Here is a 21,427-nt window from a genome sequence, read left to right as displayed (position 1 = left end):
TCAGATAAAATTTTTGATATTGTTCACTCTATTTTTTTCCCTAACCATTATTTAGACGAGATTAAATTACCTTCAGGGATCAAGAAATTAGGAACATAGTATTAGACATGCAAATCAGTCATTTAATCTTCTTCCCTTAACGTTTCAAAGTATGTAGTGTTTTCTGTGTTTTTTTTTTTGCTTGTTTGACGGAGTGTTTCTTCAATTGAGTGTTTGTTTTATGTGTTTTTTTTCACTTGTTCGACTAAGTGATTTCTGCGTTTTGTGGTCTTTATGGCTATAGGGAGGGTTGACTCGATTAAGTGTTTTTGTGTTTTGTGGTCATTTGTTCGTAGGGATGGTTGGCTTTTCTTAGTATTGTGGTTTCTTGGAGAGAGACAGATTTGGAAGTACGAATGAATAACCCTTTTAGGTTTATATTACTGCTATCAGTTTTTATTGATCAATCGTCTTCAGCAATATGAAGTCAAGAGTGTACAAGTAAAGAACATTTTACCTGCGAAAAATTCCTTTCTGTATTTGCAAACTAAGTATGCAGCTAAGAAGGCATGCTTAAATCACAGTATAAGCAAGTCCATAGACCATTTTAGAGTTGGTGAGTGCATAGTGAAAGCAAATTAAAGATGTAGAGATTGATAAAGTAATTAGGAGATAGATGAAGGCCAAATAAGCAGTAAAGTAATGGATACAATTAATGTGGGAAAAATTATCAAAAAAACTAACGAACGACAAGCGTCGAAAATAATTCATAGAACCCTTTCAACAGAACTCTCACTGTAGGAACGCGGTCGGAGTATTGAGGGATGATGGAGGTGGATAGTCTGGATAGATACATTGCTCCCAAATGATGCCCAATATCACTATATATAGGTGATGTATGATGGTGGAGGAAGTGTGGAATTTCCTACACACAAGTTCTTTAAATTCTCCACACAACTCAGTACTTCTAGATTCTTTCACCATTCTCCATCAATTTCTCACTATTTTAGAGTTTTCTGGAAACCTTGAGATATAATAAGTTAGGCTATGAAATTTGGGCCACACTAACCAAACAGACCATAACAGAACAAAGATACACGAGCTAGAAGGTGATATGAAGTAATCCAAAAACTGAAAATTTGATTGATCTAAAAGCTCATGGCCTGTAGATAGCCAATGTAATAAATACCTCTATATTATCGGTCCTGAATAGCATAAGCCTGACCATAACAGGCCAAAAGAAAAAATTGCTGAAAGTAAATGCGGAATATAAGAGCAGCTGTGCTAACCTATATAAATTACCCCTAACTCCGACGTCAAGTCAGAAAACAGCTGCTTAAAATAGAGTTTTGGAAAATAGGAGAATGATGTATAATCTGAATAGTTGTTGGTTGATCTACTTGGCATCACCGTTAGCCAACTTGGTCTCAGCTGGGTTGAGCTCATCCCATGCATCGATCCAGGTGACCATAGCATCGGAAAGCTTCTCAAAGTAGGGATCTATCTTGGCTAGCTTATCCTTGACCTGAGTAGCTAGCTCCTTGTAGCACTGCTGAACAGTGGTGCATTCCTTAGGAATCACGGCAGATTGGAAGAAGGGGATGATCTCTTCTTGCCAGAAAATGCCCTTGTACTCCTTCCTCAAGTTGGTAAATGGGTTGCTAGCCTTGCTGTGGTAGATGTAGGGAAGACCAGTCTTCACTCCCAATCCCAAGTGATCACAGATGACCTATGTAAACCATAACCCGAAGATAGATTGTCATTAAAATTTGAAAGACATGCTGAATTACATACCATAGGAAGTATCTGAAATTTGTTTTGATTCATTAGATCGTTTTATAAAAATCAATTTCCTTCGAAAGAGCACCTGAAGGACAATGGTGCATATTAGAAAGTCATGTTGTGTAGACAATGAGGAGAATGAAATACCTTTGTGCACCATCCAGCCCACATATCATCGTAACGTCCAATAGGCTGACCATCACCCATGAGTCCAAAGTACATGGCAGGGCCGATGAGCTCACGGTCAAAAGCCAAGTTCATACCACACATGGGGAACAATGTACCCTTTGGGATGGTCAAAACAGTGTCTACATACCTGAGACAGCATACATAACCAATGATTTTAATCAGCAAAAAAAATTCAGTTGAGTAGAACATTAAAATTTCGAAACATGGGTGCACTAGGAAGTCACCTCTTGTTCCTCTCAAGGGGCTTAACAAGTTGAGTGGGTGCATCATAATCAGGGATGTTGAGCCAGAGACCATGGGAAACAGCAGTAGGAACACCCTCACGCAGGCTGAAGGGGTATCCACGGACAAAGTCAGCACCATCACGGAATGGGTCATACAAAGTGTTGAAGAAGTAAGGTGTTGATGGGCACAAAAGGTTCCTAATGTGCTGCTCGAGAGCATTGATATCATTGCCGGATGGGTCCTTGGCAACCTATACGCCAAAAGAATAGATTTAAGGTATATTCGACAAAAAAATTAACATTTATAAGAAAAACAACATAGCATCACGAATAATGTAATATGTAAAGGAATTAGCAGATCAAAGGATTCAGGTCTGGTGACAGAATCGAATCACAGATCTAGAGATAATTATAAATAATGTATATAAAGAAAGCTGCACATGGTATAGCAGGTAGCATCAGTCAACTAAAGTATGTCAAAACACATAAAACTAAACATATTACTGTCATAATCCTACTAGAAAAATCAGATGAAAATCTGAAATGCAAAGATCAATTCATGATATTGTCGAGGAATTAACTATAATTATACACATGTCATCCATAGAAAGACTAAAGACTTGTTAACATATCCCTAATACTGAATCATAAGCTGATTGTCCATATACATCATCATCTTCCTATCCTATTTTCGGCATCAGCATTGTCAGATTACAATGATTTATATCAAATCAGTTTATGCCAAACATGAGCCTCATTATTTTATAATACAACCACCTTTTCCTCTTGTTAAAGCTAAGAGTCTCAAATATATCTCAGTTATGGAACAGACAATGTGGACAACTAGAAGCAACATTAATTATGGAAAATCATACATTTGTGATAGGCTAATAACTGCAATTGAAATTGTAATGATATCTTCATTGAAAAGGAAAGGAAATAAAGCCATAATTTGCCATCTGTTTCATTTCCATTCAAAAAGGTGCAAGATTAGAGGCTTTTATGACCCATGATATAGACTAATAATGTTGTGAGAAAAGAAAAAGGTTGTTACTTTATGTAGTCAAATGTTACCTAAACAGAAAGATCTCATTCAAATTTCAAGTAGTATCAAAGAGATCAATGCTCAAATTAAATAATTGCATCATTTATTTGGAAAAATATAGCATTAAAATCATGATATGCTCATTAAATTGCCATGAAAAAGAAATCAAATCACAATAGACTAACCTCACTCAACAATTCAATGGCAAAATTCACTAATTTCAACAGTTATGAGACTTCCTAATTACAAATTCAGTAATTACTCCATCCTAATTTCGTCACATTACTAGTTCAAATTACAATTAAAAATCTCAATTCCGTTGTCACATTACTAGTTCAAATTACATTTAAAAATCTCAATTCCGTTGTCACATTACTAGTTCACATTACACTATCAATATAACAATTGATTCTAAACCCAGTAAAATAAGATAACAATATATCAAAATACATCAACAAAAGATAATAAAAATCACAACTTTATAGAGATAAAAATTGAAAACCCCAGATCCATGATCAAAAACCCATAATTCAAAAACATAAAAAAAAAAAAAAAAAAAAAAAAAAAAACACAATCAAACCCCAGAAAACAGCAAGATCTAACAAAATTCATCAACCTCAGATCAAAAAAACAAAAATTAATCAATACCCAAATAACAAAATCAACCAATCAATCAAAAAAACAACAAAATTTTAAAAAATTGAAAGAACTTACAAAGCAATCATCATCAATGGTGTAGATATACTTCTTCTTAGAAACCATGTAACCAAAACAACGACAAGCAGAATCCTTAAAAGAGATACAATTAGCTTTAGGACCTAAAATCCTGTTAATATCATCTCTGTTATAGAGTTCATAATCAAAACCATCAGGAACATGAATCTTCTTTGTCGGATCACCATCTTGTACGATGATTAGATGATATGGTTGGAAAAATGGTCTCCACATTTCGAGGAAATCAAGGTTTCTGATTGTCGGAATAACAATGTCGAGCTCATCTTTCAGCAGAGGAGTTGCAGGGGTCGACATTGTTGGGAAAAACAGGGGAGGAGACAGAAAGAATGAGTTTGGGATGAATTGGAATGATATAATTTTCAAATTTATAGAGGTTTGATTTTTTATTTTATTTTTTTTATTATTGAGGTTTTTTTTTTTTTTTTTTTTTTTTTTTTTTTTTTTTTTTTTTTTTTTTAATTTGAGGGAATTTTTTGTTTTGTGAAAAAATAAATATTGATGCGAGAAGAACGTGAGGGGCACGTGGTTTTATATGTGAATTCTCCTTAATTGAAGGTTTTTAATTTTTGGGAGGGTGAGAGCTAAGGAAAGAGCGTTAATTTGGGGCCTACTTTTATGGTCTTATGTTGAAAATTAAACGTTTTATTTACGTTGTATTTTATTTTTCGTCAAAAAAATGAAATGATTAAATCATGAAAGATAGGATAGTTTTTCTTTTTACGGAGTATTTGTTTGAAGATGAAAATATAGAGATTTATAAATCTTTTTAGGATTAATGAAGGAATATATGGTTGTTTCTAAGGTGCAAAGGAAAGAAATAATTGTGTGATATTTATTAAAAAAAAATAATAATAATAATAATTGTGTGATATTTAAGAAAATATTTTGGTTTATTGTTACCATCAAGTATTCTTCATTTTTTTGTAATATCTTTGTATAATTTTACAATATTGAATTGTAGGGAAGAAAAAGAATAAATAAATAAAATTTACCTAGCACAAATGTTAAAAATAAGGTAAAATACAAGTATATTATACTATTTCCTTAAAAAAAAAAAAAAAAGTATGTATATCTTACTATTCTATATTATCTAATTTACTTCTTATGGTTGATTTTATTACTTACCTTGCTTATTTGAGGTACATCTTACTATTTACGTAACGTCACTTAGATAGGAAATTAAAGGTAAAAATTGCTTTAAACAATATTGTGATCATCAAGATTGAAAATTTTCATTTCACATCACATCTACAAGAAAGTACAAGTCCCATGAGACTATGAGAGTAATAATGTTTGTAACTTCACATGCATGACTCATGTTCAATGAAATAAAATACTTGCTAAGCTAGAGAAAATGCAACTTTTGAAGACAGCTAATTAATAAGATGCATTATGTTGCTCATGCATAAATCTCACACATGAAACAACCACTCTTATATGAAAATTCTTGTTACATTTTGTTCTGTGTTAGTTTCAAACATCTTGTTGTTCACTTGTCACATTTTTCAAGTTTTAGGGGACTTTGTAAGAAATCACATAAATGTTGTTCTTCTTTAGCATTTATATGGTATTATTTTTAATTATTAAGGGGCATATTTACACCATTCCACTAATAAGATTGACGATACAATGATATTGTATATTAGTATATATGAACGAGAGTACATACACCACATTATTTAACTCGTTATCTAATCATCAAACTTATCAACGGATGTAAATATTATCAAATTTTACCGAGAGTAATAGCTAATTCTTTTGTTGTTAGTTATTTATTTTTAACTATGGCTATATTAGGATTGCATGTGGACTCAAAGTCATGTTGATAATCAAGCTAGCAATCGAAGACACGCAAAAACGAGTGGAATATAAGTTGGAAGTAAACTAGAAAGTTAGGTTAACTTAGACTTGGACAAAGTGAAAGTGATAAGTGAAAGAGAAAGGAACAACTACTTAAGTACTAGGATTCTACGAAAGTGGGAAAATTAATTGGTTTTGTCCCACTTCAAAAGATTGAGGAGTAACTTGCGGTGTGGGTGACACTTTTCTTAATCCTTGAACAATGTTTTGTCTATTTATTTATATATATATATATTTTTTTTTTATATTTGTCCACATCTTATTGGCTTAGATCTAATTTTGAAGTACTTTTAACATTCTTAATTTTCAAATGTTTATGATGTGTCAATATGTAGTCAAGGGCTAATATATTTATATATGTGCATTGAACAGTCGGTTGGGTAATAAAATTTTAATTTGCTGCCTTCTTGGTAACTTCTTCTCAACTTAAAGTGTTTCTCTAACTTATATGGAAGCATGTAGAGAGTAAGGAATAGCTCAAATAGTTAGAGCTTCCCTCTCAATTTCAATTGATCTTATAATCGATTCTTATCATCTGATCTTGTGGCTCTCTAAACATCAAATATATATATATATATATGAAGCATGTAATTTTGTGTAAAATAAAATGGAAGCATAACATTATTTTTATTATGTAGTACAGAGTATTTCCTTTGTTTCTGAATACATGCTAGGTTTTTTTTTTTTTTTTTTTGGCACTAATTAAATAGGAAATTTGATCAATAATATCCATTCCGTAATATTATTATTTTTAATTTAATTATTAAAAAATAATGTATGATATTAAATTATGCATTAAGATCAACCCAATAATAAATAAATTAATGACATTTAGTTTTATTTGTTAGCAATTAAAATTAAGATCAATCTAATAATAAACAGAGGAAGTATATTAAACGATTTCCGAGAAATACCTAATAAAATTATGAAAACAAAATAGCCCTGCGCCCTCAAAATGTTTCTATCATAGTCAAATGTTAGGTCGTGGAGTAAGTATCATGTGCATTATATGGTTTGACCTTGGAATATTTGGTACCATACCATTTTGAATTTTGGTCGACCGTAATCCTACCTCATACGTTATACGTGCGAATTGGTCGTTACACAATATCACTTGCCTTTTGGGCCGACTGGACAACTGGATACTTGATAAGCCTTGTTTTTTAAAAGGTTTGCAGTTGGCCCAATAAAGCCCAATTATTACACCTTAACATCGTAAAAAAGATTATAGCCCGTAAAAGTTTATGGTAGCCAACTTTACTTGACCCAAAGTCAAATACCGAAATATTAATTACTTGGTTAGAAGTTAAATTGGGCTGAGTAATATTTTAAAGGGCCCAATCATCAGGTTGCGTTTACATGATTGGGCCAAAAATTTACCCAAAATTGTGGTTGACACATTTTTTAATCACTAGAATTGTAGAAGATACTCACAATTTTTTTTTTTTTAAATATAGAATATACTCATATTAATGAGTGTAACATAACTTACAAAGGAAAATAATGTTGAAAGTTATGATATGTTATTGGTTATTTATGAAGTGCAAAAAAATGAAGGATTATGAGCTTAGAGGGTTTGTGATTATGTATAGGATTTTATGAACGAGATTTTACGTCTTGTTAGTTCCTAAGATTTTTCAAATTGGTTCTCTAAAATAAATCTCCAATATTTCTAGTTTTCTACAATAATCTCTTGCTATCCAATTTAAGCATTCACATAATATCGTTGTGTCACAATTAAAAACTAGGCAAGCCTCGGTATCCCTTCCTTTCGAGTACACTTAAGGTCCATAGAGTAATTCTTTAAGCATGATGTACGTAATCATAATATTGTAAGGTTGAGGAGACACAAAATGATCAAACAACTTGCAACATCATTATCTAAATCATGGTGCATAATAATACATAATACCTTGCTTTTAAAGAAGCTCAAATTCAACAAACCTATTCGTGTGCTTTTAAGGAATATGAAAATTAAAAAATTCACACTAATTTTGTTGCACTTTCTTATAACAAGATGGGTTATGCTTCACTCCTTTAATTTAATTGTGCTCTTTCTTTATAATTTAAATGTTGTTATAAATTTGATAACCTTTCATTTGTGGACATAACTTTCCAGCCTACAAATATTTATATAAATTATATAATAAGGTAAGATAATTAATAAAATTAGTGCAAATGATGATCAAAAAAATTTGGCAAAGGATGAGATTCACTTTGGGAAGCACACATAGAGAATATGGACAATAAGGCTTTAAGCTAAGACCAGACTGTAAGGTTGCATTTGCTTCTGGGTCCAATTTCCAGACTGTACCAAGGTCCCCATCAGATTATACAACCAATCATTCTTACTTCTACATCATTAGCATCAAGAACTACTTTTTTTAAAAAATAAAAAATAAAAATTGGAAGGGTTTTTATTTTTATTTTGGACACCCAAATTATTGAAATATGCACTTTCATCATTATTCCAATATTGAGTATCATTTGTGCTGGGAAGTTATTGTTGTATGAAATCATAACATTTTTATGTTATAGATGAGTGTTGAAGATTGACATTGAGATTCCTTGATCATTAGTTCATTCATTAATCTTTTTAGCTTCTTTGCATGCTTATGTGTTACATATTAGTTATGTGACAATGTGACATGGGTGTGTGTCCAAATATCAGACACAATTACTTTGTGAAATTTTCATATGATTTGTCCCCGTATAGAAGTAATTATATTAGTAAACAGTTTCAATTCAAAATGTATGTTACTTAGTAAACAGTTTCAATTCAACAAGGGTACTAAAAATAAAATAAAGAATCTAAGTAACATACATTTTAAATTTTTATGTTTTTTTTTATAATATTGTTTGATGGTAAGGCAATGAATAGAAGGTTCTAATTTTGGTTAATTAAGTTCATCATATTCGGATGATGTAACATTCAATTGATCTGATTCTATTTAAGCGGTGTATAATCGATTATATTCACAAGAATGAACTTTTTTCCTATGACAAATCGATAAAGATTAGTCATATTAACTTAGGACGACAATTTTAGTGGACAATAAGACATATAATTCTCGATCAACAAGTTAATATTCCCAAGTATTGTAACTGGTGTACAAAGTTTTTAATTAAAAATTACAAGTTAAATTAAAAGAGCACGAGAAACAATCAGGGCACCTCATAAAATGAATGTTATATTTCATTATAAATTCTACAAATGTGTTAGATGTTAGGGAATTATTGTACAAAAAATCCCTAATCTCATCTGCCTGTGCTAATTCTGTACACTAACAATGGAGTCTAATTCAATTTTCCCTCTAATAACTCGAAACTCGAATCCGTAATCCATTTGGTGCTTCAACTCTTGGGAACTTGACAAGCTTATTACCCTCAACTTCTTCCCATCTGCAAAATTACAGCAAAATGTGAACAAATTAGTTAGTTTTTCATTACATTTTTTTTTTTTTAATTTTTATATTTAACATAAAGTAGCAATTAATATAAGGTTTACATTGATTAATGAATATTTTTACCTGTATCTTGTTACAAAATAATGAAGGAATGTAGAAATTTCAGCAATTCCTAATTCCTTGCCAGGGCATTGCCTTGTCCCACCTCCAAATATTAGAAAGTAATTCTGTGACTCCAAGCTCCTATCCTGAATATCATGTAATAAAAACATGTGAATAAAAATGTACATTAATTAATTATCAAATTAATTAGTTGCTAATAGTAGGTCAAATTGATTAATGAATTTGTTCGCTTACCATCCATCTCCATGGATTGAATGACAATGGATCGGGGTACAAGTATGGATCATAATTTACTTCTCTTGTATATACATAAATTCTCCATCCTTCCGGGATCACAAAACCTAATATTTTATAATAAAATTACGTTAGTAATTAATACGAGTAATTAACAATTAAGCACGTATAGAGAGTAAACATAGGACAAGGTAAGTTTCTACGACCAAAATCGATGATTAAAACTCGTGTACATGTGCACGTTGGTTTTAAAAGTCTTAGAGCCATCATACTTTATATACACAACTTTATTGAGAGTGAAATATAAGTGCATGTAACATAACATAGCATGTTGACTTTAAGCAAATAGGAGCAAAATAAAAGTTAACCTGATATGATTATATATGAAGATCTCCTTATAGAATTATGCAATGTGCACCAAAAGCTATGGGCCTAAATGGGTCAGAATTATAGGCAGACCATGTGGATCAAAATATTATAGGGCCCACTTTAAAAAAAGGATTTGATTAACCCAAAAGTTCACAATAAGTATGGTCTTTTACATTTTATATTTCCAAAGTTGTAATAAAGTGTAACTTAATTCTAACTTCTTAGCCACCTTGAGCATATCAACCCACCAAAAAGGCAGTCCATAATTAAATGACTAGTAACATGGGCTAATCACATATTTATGCATTATAAAAAAAAATATATAATATGGTTTTATGTCAAATAAACCCACCATTTATTTCCATATCTTTTGTTGTTTTTCTCAATACTCCATTAACAATTGTTGCTAATCTTGATGTCTCAAATATCACCTGTTAAGGAAAATAGATAATTAGATCATATGGTAAAAACAAATTAAACAAAAATTAATGTAGTAAAGTACTGTATAGTTTACTATTGTTCTTACAGCTCTAGTGAATTTCATAGACTTGTAATCTTCCCAATTAATTGGGTCCTCTGGCTTCTTTTTTGCTCTGATTGCCAAATGCTCTTTCTACAAAAAATGACACATAGATTGTTAGGACTTTGATCAACAACAAGAGGTTACGACAATGTGACAACTGATTCCGAAAAGAAGTACGAGTATAGCTTACTCTTAGCTCTTCTAGAACATGGGGGTGATCATGAAGGTACTTGACAGCCATCATTGAAGTAGTGGAGACAGTTTCATAACCAGAATATGCAAGAGTAATGATGAGATCAATGATCTCTTCATCACTTAATTTATACTTATTTTCCTCTTCTTTTAAGAGACAATTAAGTATATCAACTTCTTTTCTTTCTGTTGCTCTTCTTTCTTTAATAAGTTGTGTCAAAATATTCACTATCACCTTCCTTGCCTGTAATAACACAAAAGGGTAAAACATAATCAATCATTCTGTTTTTTAAAATTACAAAAATGAACCAATAATAATAATTTAGTTTTTTTACAAGATTTATTGTGCAGTGGTGAAATTACCTGAAAACCCCTACGATAGTTGGTGCCGGGGAGGTCAATAGGAAGAGACAAAGTCCCTACAACAAGCTTGAAGAATTCAGACATAAATTCTTGAGCAGTTGAGCTTGATTCAATCCCAGCAATTTGCTTTAAGGAAGATAAGAAAGCCATCTGAACACAAATAAACACATGCAACTATTAATGCCGATCATCATGTTATAATGTTATGTTACTCGTACTCTTCATTTTCAACCTCGTGTGTGTAATACAGTAACACATACACGAGGTTGAGTAAAGGAGACATAATGAGTGAAGAAAAGAAAAAGTAAAGGAGGGGGATAGAGGAACTGACCTCCTTAGTCTTTTCTTGGATGTCAATGACATGATCTTGCCAATTACTAAGATGGGATCTCATGAAGTGATCAACTTTGGGAAGAATATGATCTCTAATCATAGTGGGGCTGACCAAAGAAAGAAGGGCACCTCTCATGTACTTGTGAGTGGAGCCATGAACAGCAGCAATGTTACATTTTCCAAGAATGTCTAACATTGACTGTGGGTACCCTGGTACTAACCCTTTTGATTCATTCATTAGTATGTACCTGTTTAACTCTGGATCCATTGACACTATTGTTGGGCACCCTAATATGTGGGACTTGAAGAAATTCCCATATCTAAAAAAAAAAGTAAAAATATATAATTAATAAAGTTATAATCTTGGTCAAACAATAGTCACCTAGATGAAAAAAAGAAAAAAAAAAATCGTATTTAAAAGTTCTTCCTGTTTTGACGTTAATGTAAGATAATTATTGTCGAAACACAAAGAACTTTTAGAGACAAGGGTAGGAAGGTGGGAAAAACAGGGGATATTTTTAATGAAAAACAGGGGAAAACAGAGGACTCTGTTTTAAGAAGAGGAACAAACCTTGATCTTTGGTTTTTAATGAAGTTAGGGCCTTGTTTAAGGAACTCAGTAGTTTCACCAAAAATAGGCCAGCCCATTGTACCAGGAGGTAAACCTTTCTTCCTATATCTAAGTTCATTCCATCTTAACAAAGCAGATGAGAAGCAAAACAAGCTGAAAATCACAGCAAAAACTACAATTAAAAAAGCCATTTTTGACGATTTTTTTTTCTTTCTCTCTCTAAGAAACTCCCTTTGTTGCTCAAATGAGGAGAGAGAGAAAAAAAAAAGTGAGAGAGGAGAGAGAAAGATTGTTTAAAGAGAGAAATGGAGAGTTGGTTTTAAGAACTAAGGAGGGTGAGGTGAAAGAAGGTGTATATATAGGCCTTTTAAGGGGGTGATGAGGGGGTCATATAGGGCCAAAATCATGCACCAACCTTAGCTATGGATGGGCACAACCGCACAATCCTATATAGTATTACCATAAGGTTGTTTTTCCTAGTTAGTAGTGTTTCCTAATTTAATAAATGTATTGTATCCTATATTTTGTCATTGGGATGGGAATATTGCGTAGGTTTATCATAGATAGATAGCAATCTACTTTGATATTAAATCTTAAAGTTGGATTTTTATTATTAAAAAAAAAAAAAAAAAAAAAGTAAAAAAAAAAAGGAAGAAGAAAAACTATATTGTGATAATAATGAATTGAGAGAGATAGTATAGGATAGAGTTCTAAACCATTATAATTTATAAAGTAGATTAGTGTTCCTATTTATGCTTTGTGTGATAGACAATTGATATTACTTATATATCTTACACTCTGTGTTAGCTAAATATGTGAAAGAATTAATTGTGAGTTAAATTGATCGACATTATAATCGTGATCATTTTTAGCTGAAAACATATCATGGTTATTTTTAATTGGAAAAATATCATGGAGATGTAGGATTATAATGTCATGGAGATATAGGATTACATGTAATCTAAATTGATTTGTTTCATTTTATTAAAACAAAATCCCAAAACATCTGCCACCCCACAAAAACTATGGTTTGTTTCTTTTTAGTAAAACAAAATCCCAAATATCTGCCACCCCTCAAAAATTATGAGTTACTTTTGACACGGAAATAACTAAAAAAAAAGTGTTTCAATATGAGTATAGATTAGTAGTGACTAAAGAGATTAAATTGAAAATAAGGCGAAAAATTCTCATAAAGCAAGAACGATTGAATAGAAGAGAAGATAATATAGGCAAAGAGAGGCAATAAGAAAAAATTGTCAAGTATTTGAAATATTCAAAGTAAAAAATCAAATACTCCAAAAAAAACATTCCATGCTATATTTATTCAAAGATCTGAGATTTCTATCAACTTTTATAGCACATAGTATAATACATTGAGCTCATGCATAAATTGTTTTACTGTCCATTAATCTTGTTAGCTAAACCACCATTAACAACAATTAACTTGGTACGTAGTAGTAACAAATTATCATGTTGAAGGAACCTAAATTAATAAATAAAAATTAATAATAATATAAAAAAAGGAATAAGGAATAATAAAATGACAACTCTTCAAGTCTTTCAAGAGTCTGCTCATCTGTAAAAACTTTTGTTGTTATGTGTAATAGTGCACACGTGTGGATGGAAACACACAGAAAGAGATTGAGATATGGGGAGGATGTTGACAGTTGATTACAATATTATTAATTAATTACATTTTACAGTTTTCACTTTCTTTAATCAATCAATGGGCTACTTTATTTTTTTTAAGCGTGCAGTTAGTCACACCACGTAGTTGGTTGTAAAGGAACAGAATAACTCCTGTAATACTAACTGAGTAACTTTTGTAATGATGATTACGTAACTCCTATAACACTGATTAAGTAACCCATAATACCAATGAAATAATTCCTATTGTAACACTGATTAATTAACCCCTATAATACTAACGAAATAACCTCATAATATACTCCGTATTATTTATGTTTTTTATAAGAAGAAATGTGAAATTGAAAAAAAGGAAAACAGGGTCAATAAAAGGTGTAATGTAGACATGTAGTTACTAATGGTTTACTATTGAACTTGTGAGGTGAAAGGGGCAAAGGAAGAGAAGAAAGTCTCATGCACATGGTCATTATTCCCAATTAGAAAGACAAGTGAAATAAGGGTCTGAAAATCACAAGCTCTACAATACTACTGTCGAAGTTACTCGTATATTATAGGTATTCACATAAAAATAAAATAAGGTGTTTTGGTCTAACTTTATTAATGTTAGTTTGATGTAATCTATGACTTAACTACAAATAATAATGTATCTCCTGATTTGCCTTAAGTTGGTTGTTCGCATACACTGTTTGGGCTTGATTAATGGGTGGGTTGGGACGAATTAGTGTAGTGGGGTGACTAATAAATGGGTGACAAATTAGACCCTGTTCTTTTAAACTGCTTTGCTCTGCTATATAGTGTTAGAAGCTCTGCTATGCTCTGTTAAAATATACTTTACTAATCCCTGCTCTGACCAAAAGCTTAAAAGAATAGGGTCTTAGCTTAGACTATGTTTATTTTTTAAAATCTTATTTATTTTCTTTGCTACAATTAAAATTACTAGGCTATCTTTTTATCCAAGCCTTTTTTTTAAAAAAAAAAAAAAAAAGTAAAAAATACAACTTTTTTTTTTTTTTTTTTTTTTTTTTTTTTTTTTTTGACATATGCTAAAAGCTTCAATGATACAAACATTACAAATATCAAATTTAGCACCTTATGGTTATTATTTTTTTCTTTATCAATCATTGATTTAATGTCAAACATAACCCTTGTAAACAATCAATATTTGCTACTAGTATATCTTATCCTAAACAATAAAGGACTTAACTAGAACAGTATTACTATCAATTAGCCAATAAATTTTTTTTTATATATATATAAAAGAAGTCAAGCTAACAACCAATAATTGATTACGAACACTGCAACACTGATTGCCAAATTTTGTCAATATGAAATCTGTGTAAGTTTGACAATTAAAGACAAACTAATCCAAAAAGGAGGAGTACGAGTGTTTTATATGGGAGATTGACAATCAAATGACAAATTATTAGAGAAATTTATGTGGGATCTTATTGATTCACATAAGACAACTAAACTTGTCATTCAACTATGAGGCCATTTGTTTATAATGATATAAATTATATGCTAATCACATCATCAAATTTTTATTAACAAAACTACGCATTAATAAGCATTGGATTGACATTCATGCATGCACGGGTGGAGTTTACAATTGCCACAAATACCCTTTACAATTTGTTGTTAATATGTATGATAAATTTAAAAATAATTAAGTGTTAATATATTACATACTTATACTGCTATATGATAAAATTAAATATTTGACCGATTTTCTTAAATTCAATGATTGAGCAAAAGTGAACTGCAAATACTACATGCTAGAAGTGGGAAACGTGCACCAATTGGTTTCCATAAGTTTTGGCTTGGTCCTTGGTTGATTATTCCATATTTATTTGTTATGATTATATAATTTTTTTTGTTTCCATTTCTCGATAATTATGAACATGCATATATACATTATAGATAGCAAGATCTTTCGGTTCTAATAATTGACGACGAAGAAAAACCAAGATATTTGAGTTAAAGAGTACTAGATTATTATTCTATTCTCTAATAATCAGACGAAGTCAGTAGATCCAATTAGGTATCAAACGACCGTGCATATAGGTATCTCACATTTTGTCCAGGGAACCATATAGATTTCTTTGTGCAGACGACATACGACAATGAGTTGAACTGAACTGAACTTATTAATTAGTGATTTTAAAATACAGATTAATGATCTTTGATTATTTATTATTATATATATGTGTATATACAAATATACATATTAAAAAAATAAAATATTAAAATGACAAAAGAACACAAAACACTTTTTAAAAAATTCTCAAAATGAAAAAAAAAAAAAAAAAAAGAGTTGGGCCGGTCTTATTGAAGAACTAACTTAATCCTATTTTTACTCCTAGGTCGTCAAATAATGAAATATGGCATAATAGTCAATAAGTGAAATATGGTATAACCGTATAATAGTCATTATTATTATTATTATTATTATTATTATTATTATTATTATTATTATTATTATTATTATTATTATTATTACTACTACTTTCGTTGTTGTAATATAAGTTTAAAAGTATGAAATTTGGCTTTATATCATTAGCAATATCATTAGACATGAACTGAATTGAATTTATTAGAGCTGAACTGAACTGAAATTAATCTGATAAGAACAAGCCTATATGTGTCTACAAGCTTATCTCATTCGTCATACTTTATCACATGTACATATGAGTAACTTAATCGGTGTTTTGACTATCTCTTATGTGTATGATAATAATCAATCCCAAAATCTTCTGGAAGTGGAAGGAAAGCTCTAACTACTTGAGTTATCCCTCACTCTCTTGGTTATACATGGTAAAGTATTATGCTGGGTACACTTGCTTTACAAAAACGTCGGCAAACAAGAAACAAAATTATGAAGGCCACCAAGTCTAACCACCAGATCCCACCTGATTAGATCTCCTAATGTATGATCTGAAGCAGTCAGTAAAACGATTTTAATTTTAATTTCAATCATAATCATATTAGATTATTAGACACTTTTATTAGAATGACGCATATAAAGAGAAAAATGTTGGTCGTAGTTTATGCATGACTGCATGAGTAACGTATATTATGTCAGAGAATAAGGAACAATTCATCTTATATTAGTACAGACTTAATTTATTCATATAGAAGCTTATTATTATTCGGGGAATAGTGATGGAGCAAAAATGAGATAAGTGACGAAGGAAAATAGCTACTCCATATTATCTATACAAAAAAGTGTATAAATAAATAAATCAAAAACAAAAAAAAAAAAAAAAAAAACAAAAAACAAAACTAGTGAAAGTTAATTGTACACGGACAACAATCGTCATGCTATATTTGAATATCCTGTTTATCGTTTTGATGATGTATGAAAAAAAAAACCTCAAAGTTTTATTTAATCAAATTTGTTTTGTTTCTAAATTCCAATGCTTCTATACCAATGATCTCTAACTTAGTTAATGAATACTGATGCGAGATTGTCAAATTTATATCACTCTAACCACTAATTTGTTTCAATCGTAATATTAGGTCGATTATGAATTCTTTATAATCTTACCGAGTACTCCATAGTTCATACCATATACTATTTCATTATAATTGCCATTGCATGACACATTTATTCATCAAGATTTTAATGAATTAAATATTGTTAAATACGGGTCTAAACCGCACCTACAAACCAAGAGAGAGAACTGAAAATCCACTTCACAAGTCCAAAGGAGATTTCATCTCAAAATCATATGACTTGAGTTATGTTTATCAAATATAATGATTTGAAGAAAAATATAAATCATCAATAATTATTATTTTTAATACGATTATAATATACGAGTAGGGAAAAAAATAGTGTATGGGTGAGAAGCAAGTAACATCAGGTGACTGTGAGAGGAATGAGTTTGTCATGGTGTGGCACAAAAGTTTATATTGGGAAAGTGACCAGAACAAAAGGGAGGATCCGTATACAGATCTGTGGAAAGGGATTGGACACACAAAGCATGCAATTTTTTAGCAACTAATTATCTTAAAATTGTACTACTCTTATACTTGTATGTGAGCAATTTACTTCTATTATTGTTCTATTGGTTTGTAATTGTATATTTGTATGTGAGCAATACAACCGAATTTTATTTCTTTTTTCATTCATTATATCAAAATTGAAGTATATTGATGTTTTGATGATAAGGAAACATGTGGTTGTAGTAATATTGGACTACTTCATCTCTTCACTCCTCAAAATGAATCCGTACACCTCCATTGTAAGGTCAAGTCCTAATCTACCTATTGACTTTTGTACAGTCGGCAATTTGGCTTTCAATCTTATAAATTTTGATTTTATTTATTTATTTATTATTTTTTATCATATATTATTGTTGAATAAAGTTATAATTTTTTTTTTTTTTTTTTTTTTTTTTTTTGAAAATAAATAAAGTTGTAGTTGAACTTGTAATATATACACAAGAAATCTAATTACATATGTATGTATGTATGTGTACGTGCTTTCATGCAAAACATATTTGTTAAAAATTAAATTTTAAATTTGATATTTGAATACTTAAATTATAATTTACCTTTCATGTCGTCCTTTTTTTTTTTTTAAAAAAAAAAAATAATGACTTTAATACTTATTTTGTAAAATTTTGAAATTTAAGCTAGCTTTTGATTTAGAATTAGAATATAAAACGGAGGTAGTAGTTATTTTCATGGTCATAGATTGAGGTATAAATAATGACTTAGCATATTCACTTTATTTAGTAAGTAACATTCATTATAATGAGACGATGCCTCTTCATCATCGAAAGAGAAAGGGGAAGGGAGGAGGGTTGGACAAATAGATAGGGACATAAGATCTCAATCACTCAATGATACGATTGTGAGTAACCATAAAGCAAACTTATGGATACAAAAGAAACACCAATTGCACGGAATACCCTTCAATATTAGAGGATGCATGCAACTATGCAAGTATATATAGAGTGGTTAGGAGTTTTAGACAAACACATAACTACCCTTTAATACGTGTTAAAAAGACAAAACATCATGTATAGTATAATTATGATATTATTCTGTGATCTAATAATATGATTAATACTCATCAATGGTACAGTATAAAAATTATCTCTTTTATGGCGATATGTAAAAGAAAATAAATAGTAATTCAACTATTTTTTGAAAAAGAGTGTATATAGTCGGATTAATACATACTGATTGTAATAGTAATATTATACGGAGTATGACAGATCAATAAATAGATTCGTTGTTCATTCGAACCCATATATATATATATTTTTTTTTTGTACGTGGGTTTGTATGGAAAGGGACTTAACAAGGAAATAATTCAAAAGGGTTGGTCACACAAATAATACAATGTTTTTCCACTAAGTTTTGAAATTGATTTGGATTTTAAACAATAGTGTACATTTATGATAAACAATAATCAGTTGGAAAGTTTAGGGTGATGTACATCTAAAAATCCATCCATTTGCACGAGTGTGTGTGTTTTGTAAGCTAGTGGCTTCACTGTCCCACTCGCTTTTGTTCCTCAAATTTGGACCCACAAAAAAAAAAAAAACGACTCGTTAGTCGTTTCCCATTGTGAGGTGAGCTATAGCTATTGTGTTAAGGGGCTCACCATTTTTAATTTGTATCAATTTCAAATACCTCTCCCTTATCCCCTATCTCTTTCATTCTTGTGCATGATTATATTTATATTTAGCTCTAGATGGATCAATTCTGAAAAATCTTCCAATCAAGTCCTTTATGCATTTATAAATTATTTGTGTAATTGATTGATGTGAAATGTATAATTGAATAGAGTAATAATTTTTCATGAATGTGTGCCATTTGAACTTTGTATAATATAAAAAATGTGTCAATTGTTATTGTCTTTTCGTGCTGAATAGTTTAGACATTTAATAATTTATTATAAATACCTTTTATTTATAAAAACCAAAATAGTATATTTAAGCTATAAAATAAAGAATATCGTACAGAAATAAATTAAATTAGGTCATCTAATAATTTTTATTTATAAAAACCAAAATAGTACATTTAAGCTATAAAATAAAGAATATCGTACAGAAATAAATTGAATTAGGTCATTCATAACAAGTTGAATTGCTTATTTGCATTATTCATGGTAACAAGGGCCAAGGGCCTAAGCATAAACCAAAGTCAGACATGTGCAAGGCATGGACACTCAAAACACCCCATTCTTAAAATACGTACACCTATATACATATGACCAATTGACCATAGAGGGTAGCACCTTAACCTTTTAAGCCAATCCTAAATTTACATGGTTTAGGTTGCCAAATATGATTCCCAAAGTCATCCCTTGTGAACCATGGAAAGTACCTCAATGTCTTATCTTTCAGTGAACGAAAAATATTCTCTAGGTTCTATATTAAAGGCTATAATACTTGAATTTAGGGACTTTCGACACTTGATGTCAAAAACTCAACTAATTGTAGGAGAAAAATATAGGGTTCATAAGAGGTTGTTTAAAATCTTATAACTCTAATAATCGGTAACATAAAGCCTTAAAATAAAAACGCGTTAATAAAGGAAGATATGCCAAATTATCTAAATAGATAACTTAGAGGCAAAGTAGATGGTTTAAAACATTGAAGTGGCTTCCCATGGTCTCTTAAAGTTTAAGGGAGTAGCTTTTTCCTTATTTTTTTTTAGTCCAAATATAAAAAGTTGAAAATTTTCTAAATTTGAAAGGTATACACTCATACACGATTTTCGTTTAGTTTCGAGAAAAATATTCAAAACTAGGTGCACGTCGTGCCTCTTAGGATCATAAAAGTTAGGTTTGAACCATAATAAAACTACTATCAATGTGTCTCTCTATCTAGATAATAAGTTTGGTTAATTCGAAAATAAAAAAAAAAAAAAAAAAGTCCCCTCTACCTTCAAAACAAATACACCATCTTCTCAATACATAAATTTCTAATACACAACAATAAAGTAAAGCAGGTAAATACTAAATAGTGTAAAAATCTAACTATTACTAATATTCCATACGATAATCATAGAATTATGGAATGAACTTAGTAACAATAATAATACTCCATAATAACTTTTTTAAAAAGGCGTTATAATAGGGCCGACTGAAGCACGGCGCCACATAAGTATGTAGGGCGTCGACCGCATATTTGATTTGTGGTTGGGGACCAAAAACCATACCCCGTATTACCCAAAATCATTTCATGCAAAAAATGTAGAGTGACTCAAACCTCAATAGAACAAGTAGACTAGTAGGAGTACTAGTGTAGCGTACTACACCATAGCCATATTATATCGATTTAGTTAATACTTTGACGGTGATCTGAGCCAAGTAAGGGTAACAGTTCACGCTTTCCTAGATTAAAAAGTGGGGGCCTTTTTTCCATTTTTATTAAACAATTTTCATATTTTGGGTGATAAAATTTCGTCACTTTGCATTATTCATCTAATGACGGTACTGGGCTCGACACAAATTTATTCAATAAAAGTTATCAGAAAGAAAAAAAATAATTACTAATTAAAAATTATATAAATAATTTAAAAAAGGGGTGGGTGAGAAATTTGGCTCCTTTCACATAAAAGATGGAGTGCACGTGTGGGCGTGAAAGAGCAGATAAATAGTGAAGGAGCATTTTTGTAAGAATCTTCGTGTGCTTGTTCTTATGTGACTCACAATGTTATACTGTATTTATTATTATTATTATTATTATTATTATTATTATTATTATTATTATAATACTCTGATTATATACTACGTATATACTCGTACTCACTCACTACTTGTTCTTTAGATTTTAATGAAGAGAAAAAAAAAAAAAGAAAAAAATCTCCTTCGTATTTGTTTGATTT

At 30.4% G+C, this 21,427-nt stretch overlaps 2 protein-coding genes across 2 annotated transcripts; both read right to left on the bottom strand.

Moving 5' to 3' along the window:
- Nucleotides 1–1,094: 1,094 nt before the first annotated feature.
- LOC145591316 (UDP-arabinopyranose mutase 1-like) lies at nt 1,095–4,339 on the bottom strand. Its single transcript, XM_081647739.1, has 4 exons — nt 3,934–4,339; nt 2,175–2,425; nt 1,909–2,077; nt 1,095–1,708 (listed from the first exon to the last, which is right to left on the bottom strand). The coding sequence occupies exons 1-4, from the start codon at nt 4,246–4,248 to the stop codon at nt 1,376–1,378; spliced, it is 1,068 nt and encodes a 355-aa protein (XP_081503865.1). The 5' UTR covers nt 4,249–4,339; the 3' UTR covers nt 1,095–1,375.
- Nucleotides 4,340–8,982: 4,643 nt separating this feature from the next.
- Nucleotides 8,983–12,247, bottom strand: LOC145592859 (cytochrome P450 85A1-like). The gene is made up of 9 exons (XM_081649362.1): nt 11,930–12,247; nt 11,357–11,678; nt 11,026–11,175; nt 10,661–10,906; nt 10,474–10,560; nt 10,300–10,378; nt 9,579–9,685; nt 9,345–9,469; nt 8,983–9,216 (listed from the first exon to the last, which is right to left on the bottom strand). Exons 1-9 carry the CDS (start codon nt 12,118–12,120, stop codon nt 9,129–9,131), a joined length of 1,395 nt encoding a protein of 464 aa, XP_081505488.1. The 5' UTR covers nt 12,121–12,247; the 3' UTR covers nt 8,983–9,128.
- Between the last annotated feature and the right edge of the window lie 9,180 nt (nt 12,248–21,427).

The sequence above is a fragment of the Chenopodium album genome, chromosome 18 (genome assembly GCF_948465745.1).
Source record: "Chenopodium album chromosome 18, dcCheAlbu1.1, whole genome shotgun sequence".
Taxonomy (NCBI): domain Eukaryota; kingdom Viridiplantae; phylum Streptophyta; class Magnoliopsida; order Caryophyllales; family Amaranthaceae; genus Chenopodium; species Chenopodium album.
This window is presented reverse-complemented; position numbering and strand designations above follow the sequence as displayed.

Excerpts from the sequence above, each read along its gene's own strand:
- LOC145592859 (XM_081649362.1), bottom strand. The coding sequence starts at position 12,120 with ATGGCTTTTTTAATTGTAGTTTTTGCTGTGATTTTCAGCTTGTTTTGC. Across the intron at positions 10,561-10,660 it reads ATGTTCTAGAAGAGCTAAGA|AAAGAGCATTTGGCAATCAG; the intron begins GTAAGCTATACT and ends CATTTTTTGTAG. Across the intron at positions 9,686-10,299 it reads AAAAGATATGGAAATAAATG|GTTTTGTGATCCCGGAAGGA; the intron begins GTGGGTTTATTT and ends ATAAAATATTAG.
- LOC145591316 (XM_081647739.1), bottom strand. The coding sequence starts at position 4,248 with ATGTCGACCCCTGCAACTCCTCTGCTGAAAGATGAGCTCGACATTGTT. Across the intron at positions 2,426-3,933 it reads CCATTGATGATGATTGCTTT|GTTGCCAAGGACCCATCCGG; the intron begins GTAAGTTCTTTC and ends TTTGGCGTATAG. Across the intron at positions 1,709-1,908 it reads GGGCTGGATGGTGCACAAAG|GTCATCTGTGATCACTTGGG; the intron begins GTATTTCATTCT and ends TGGTTTACATAG.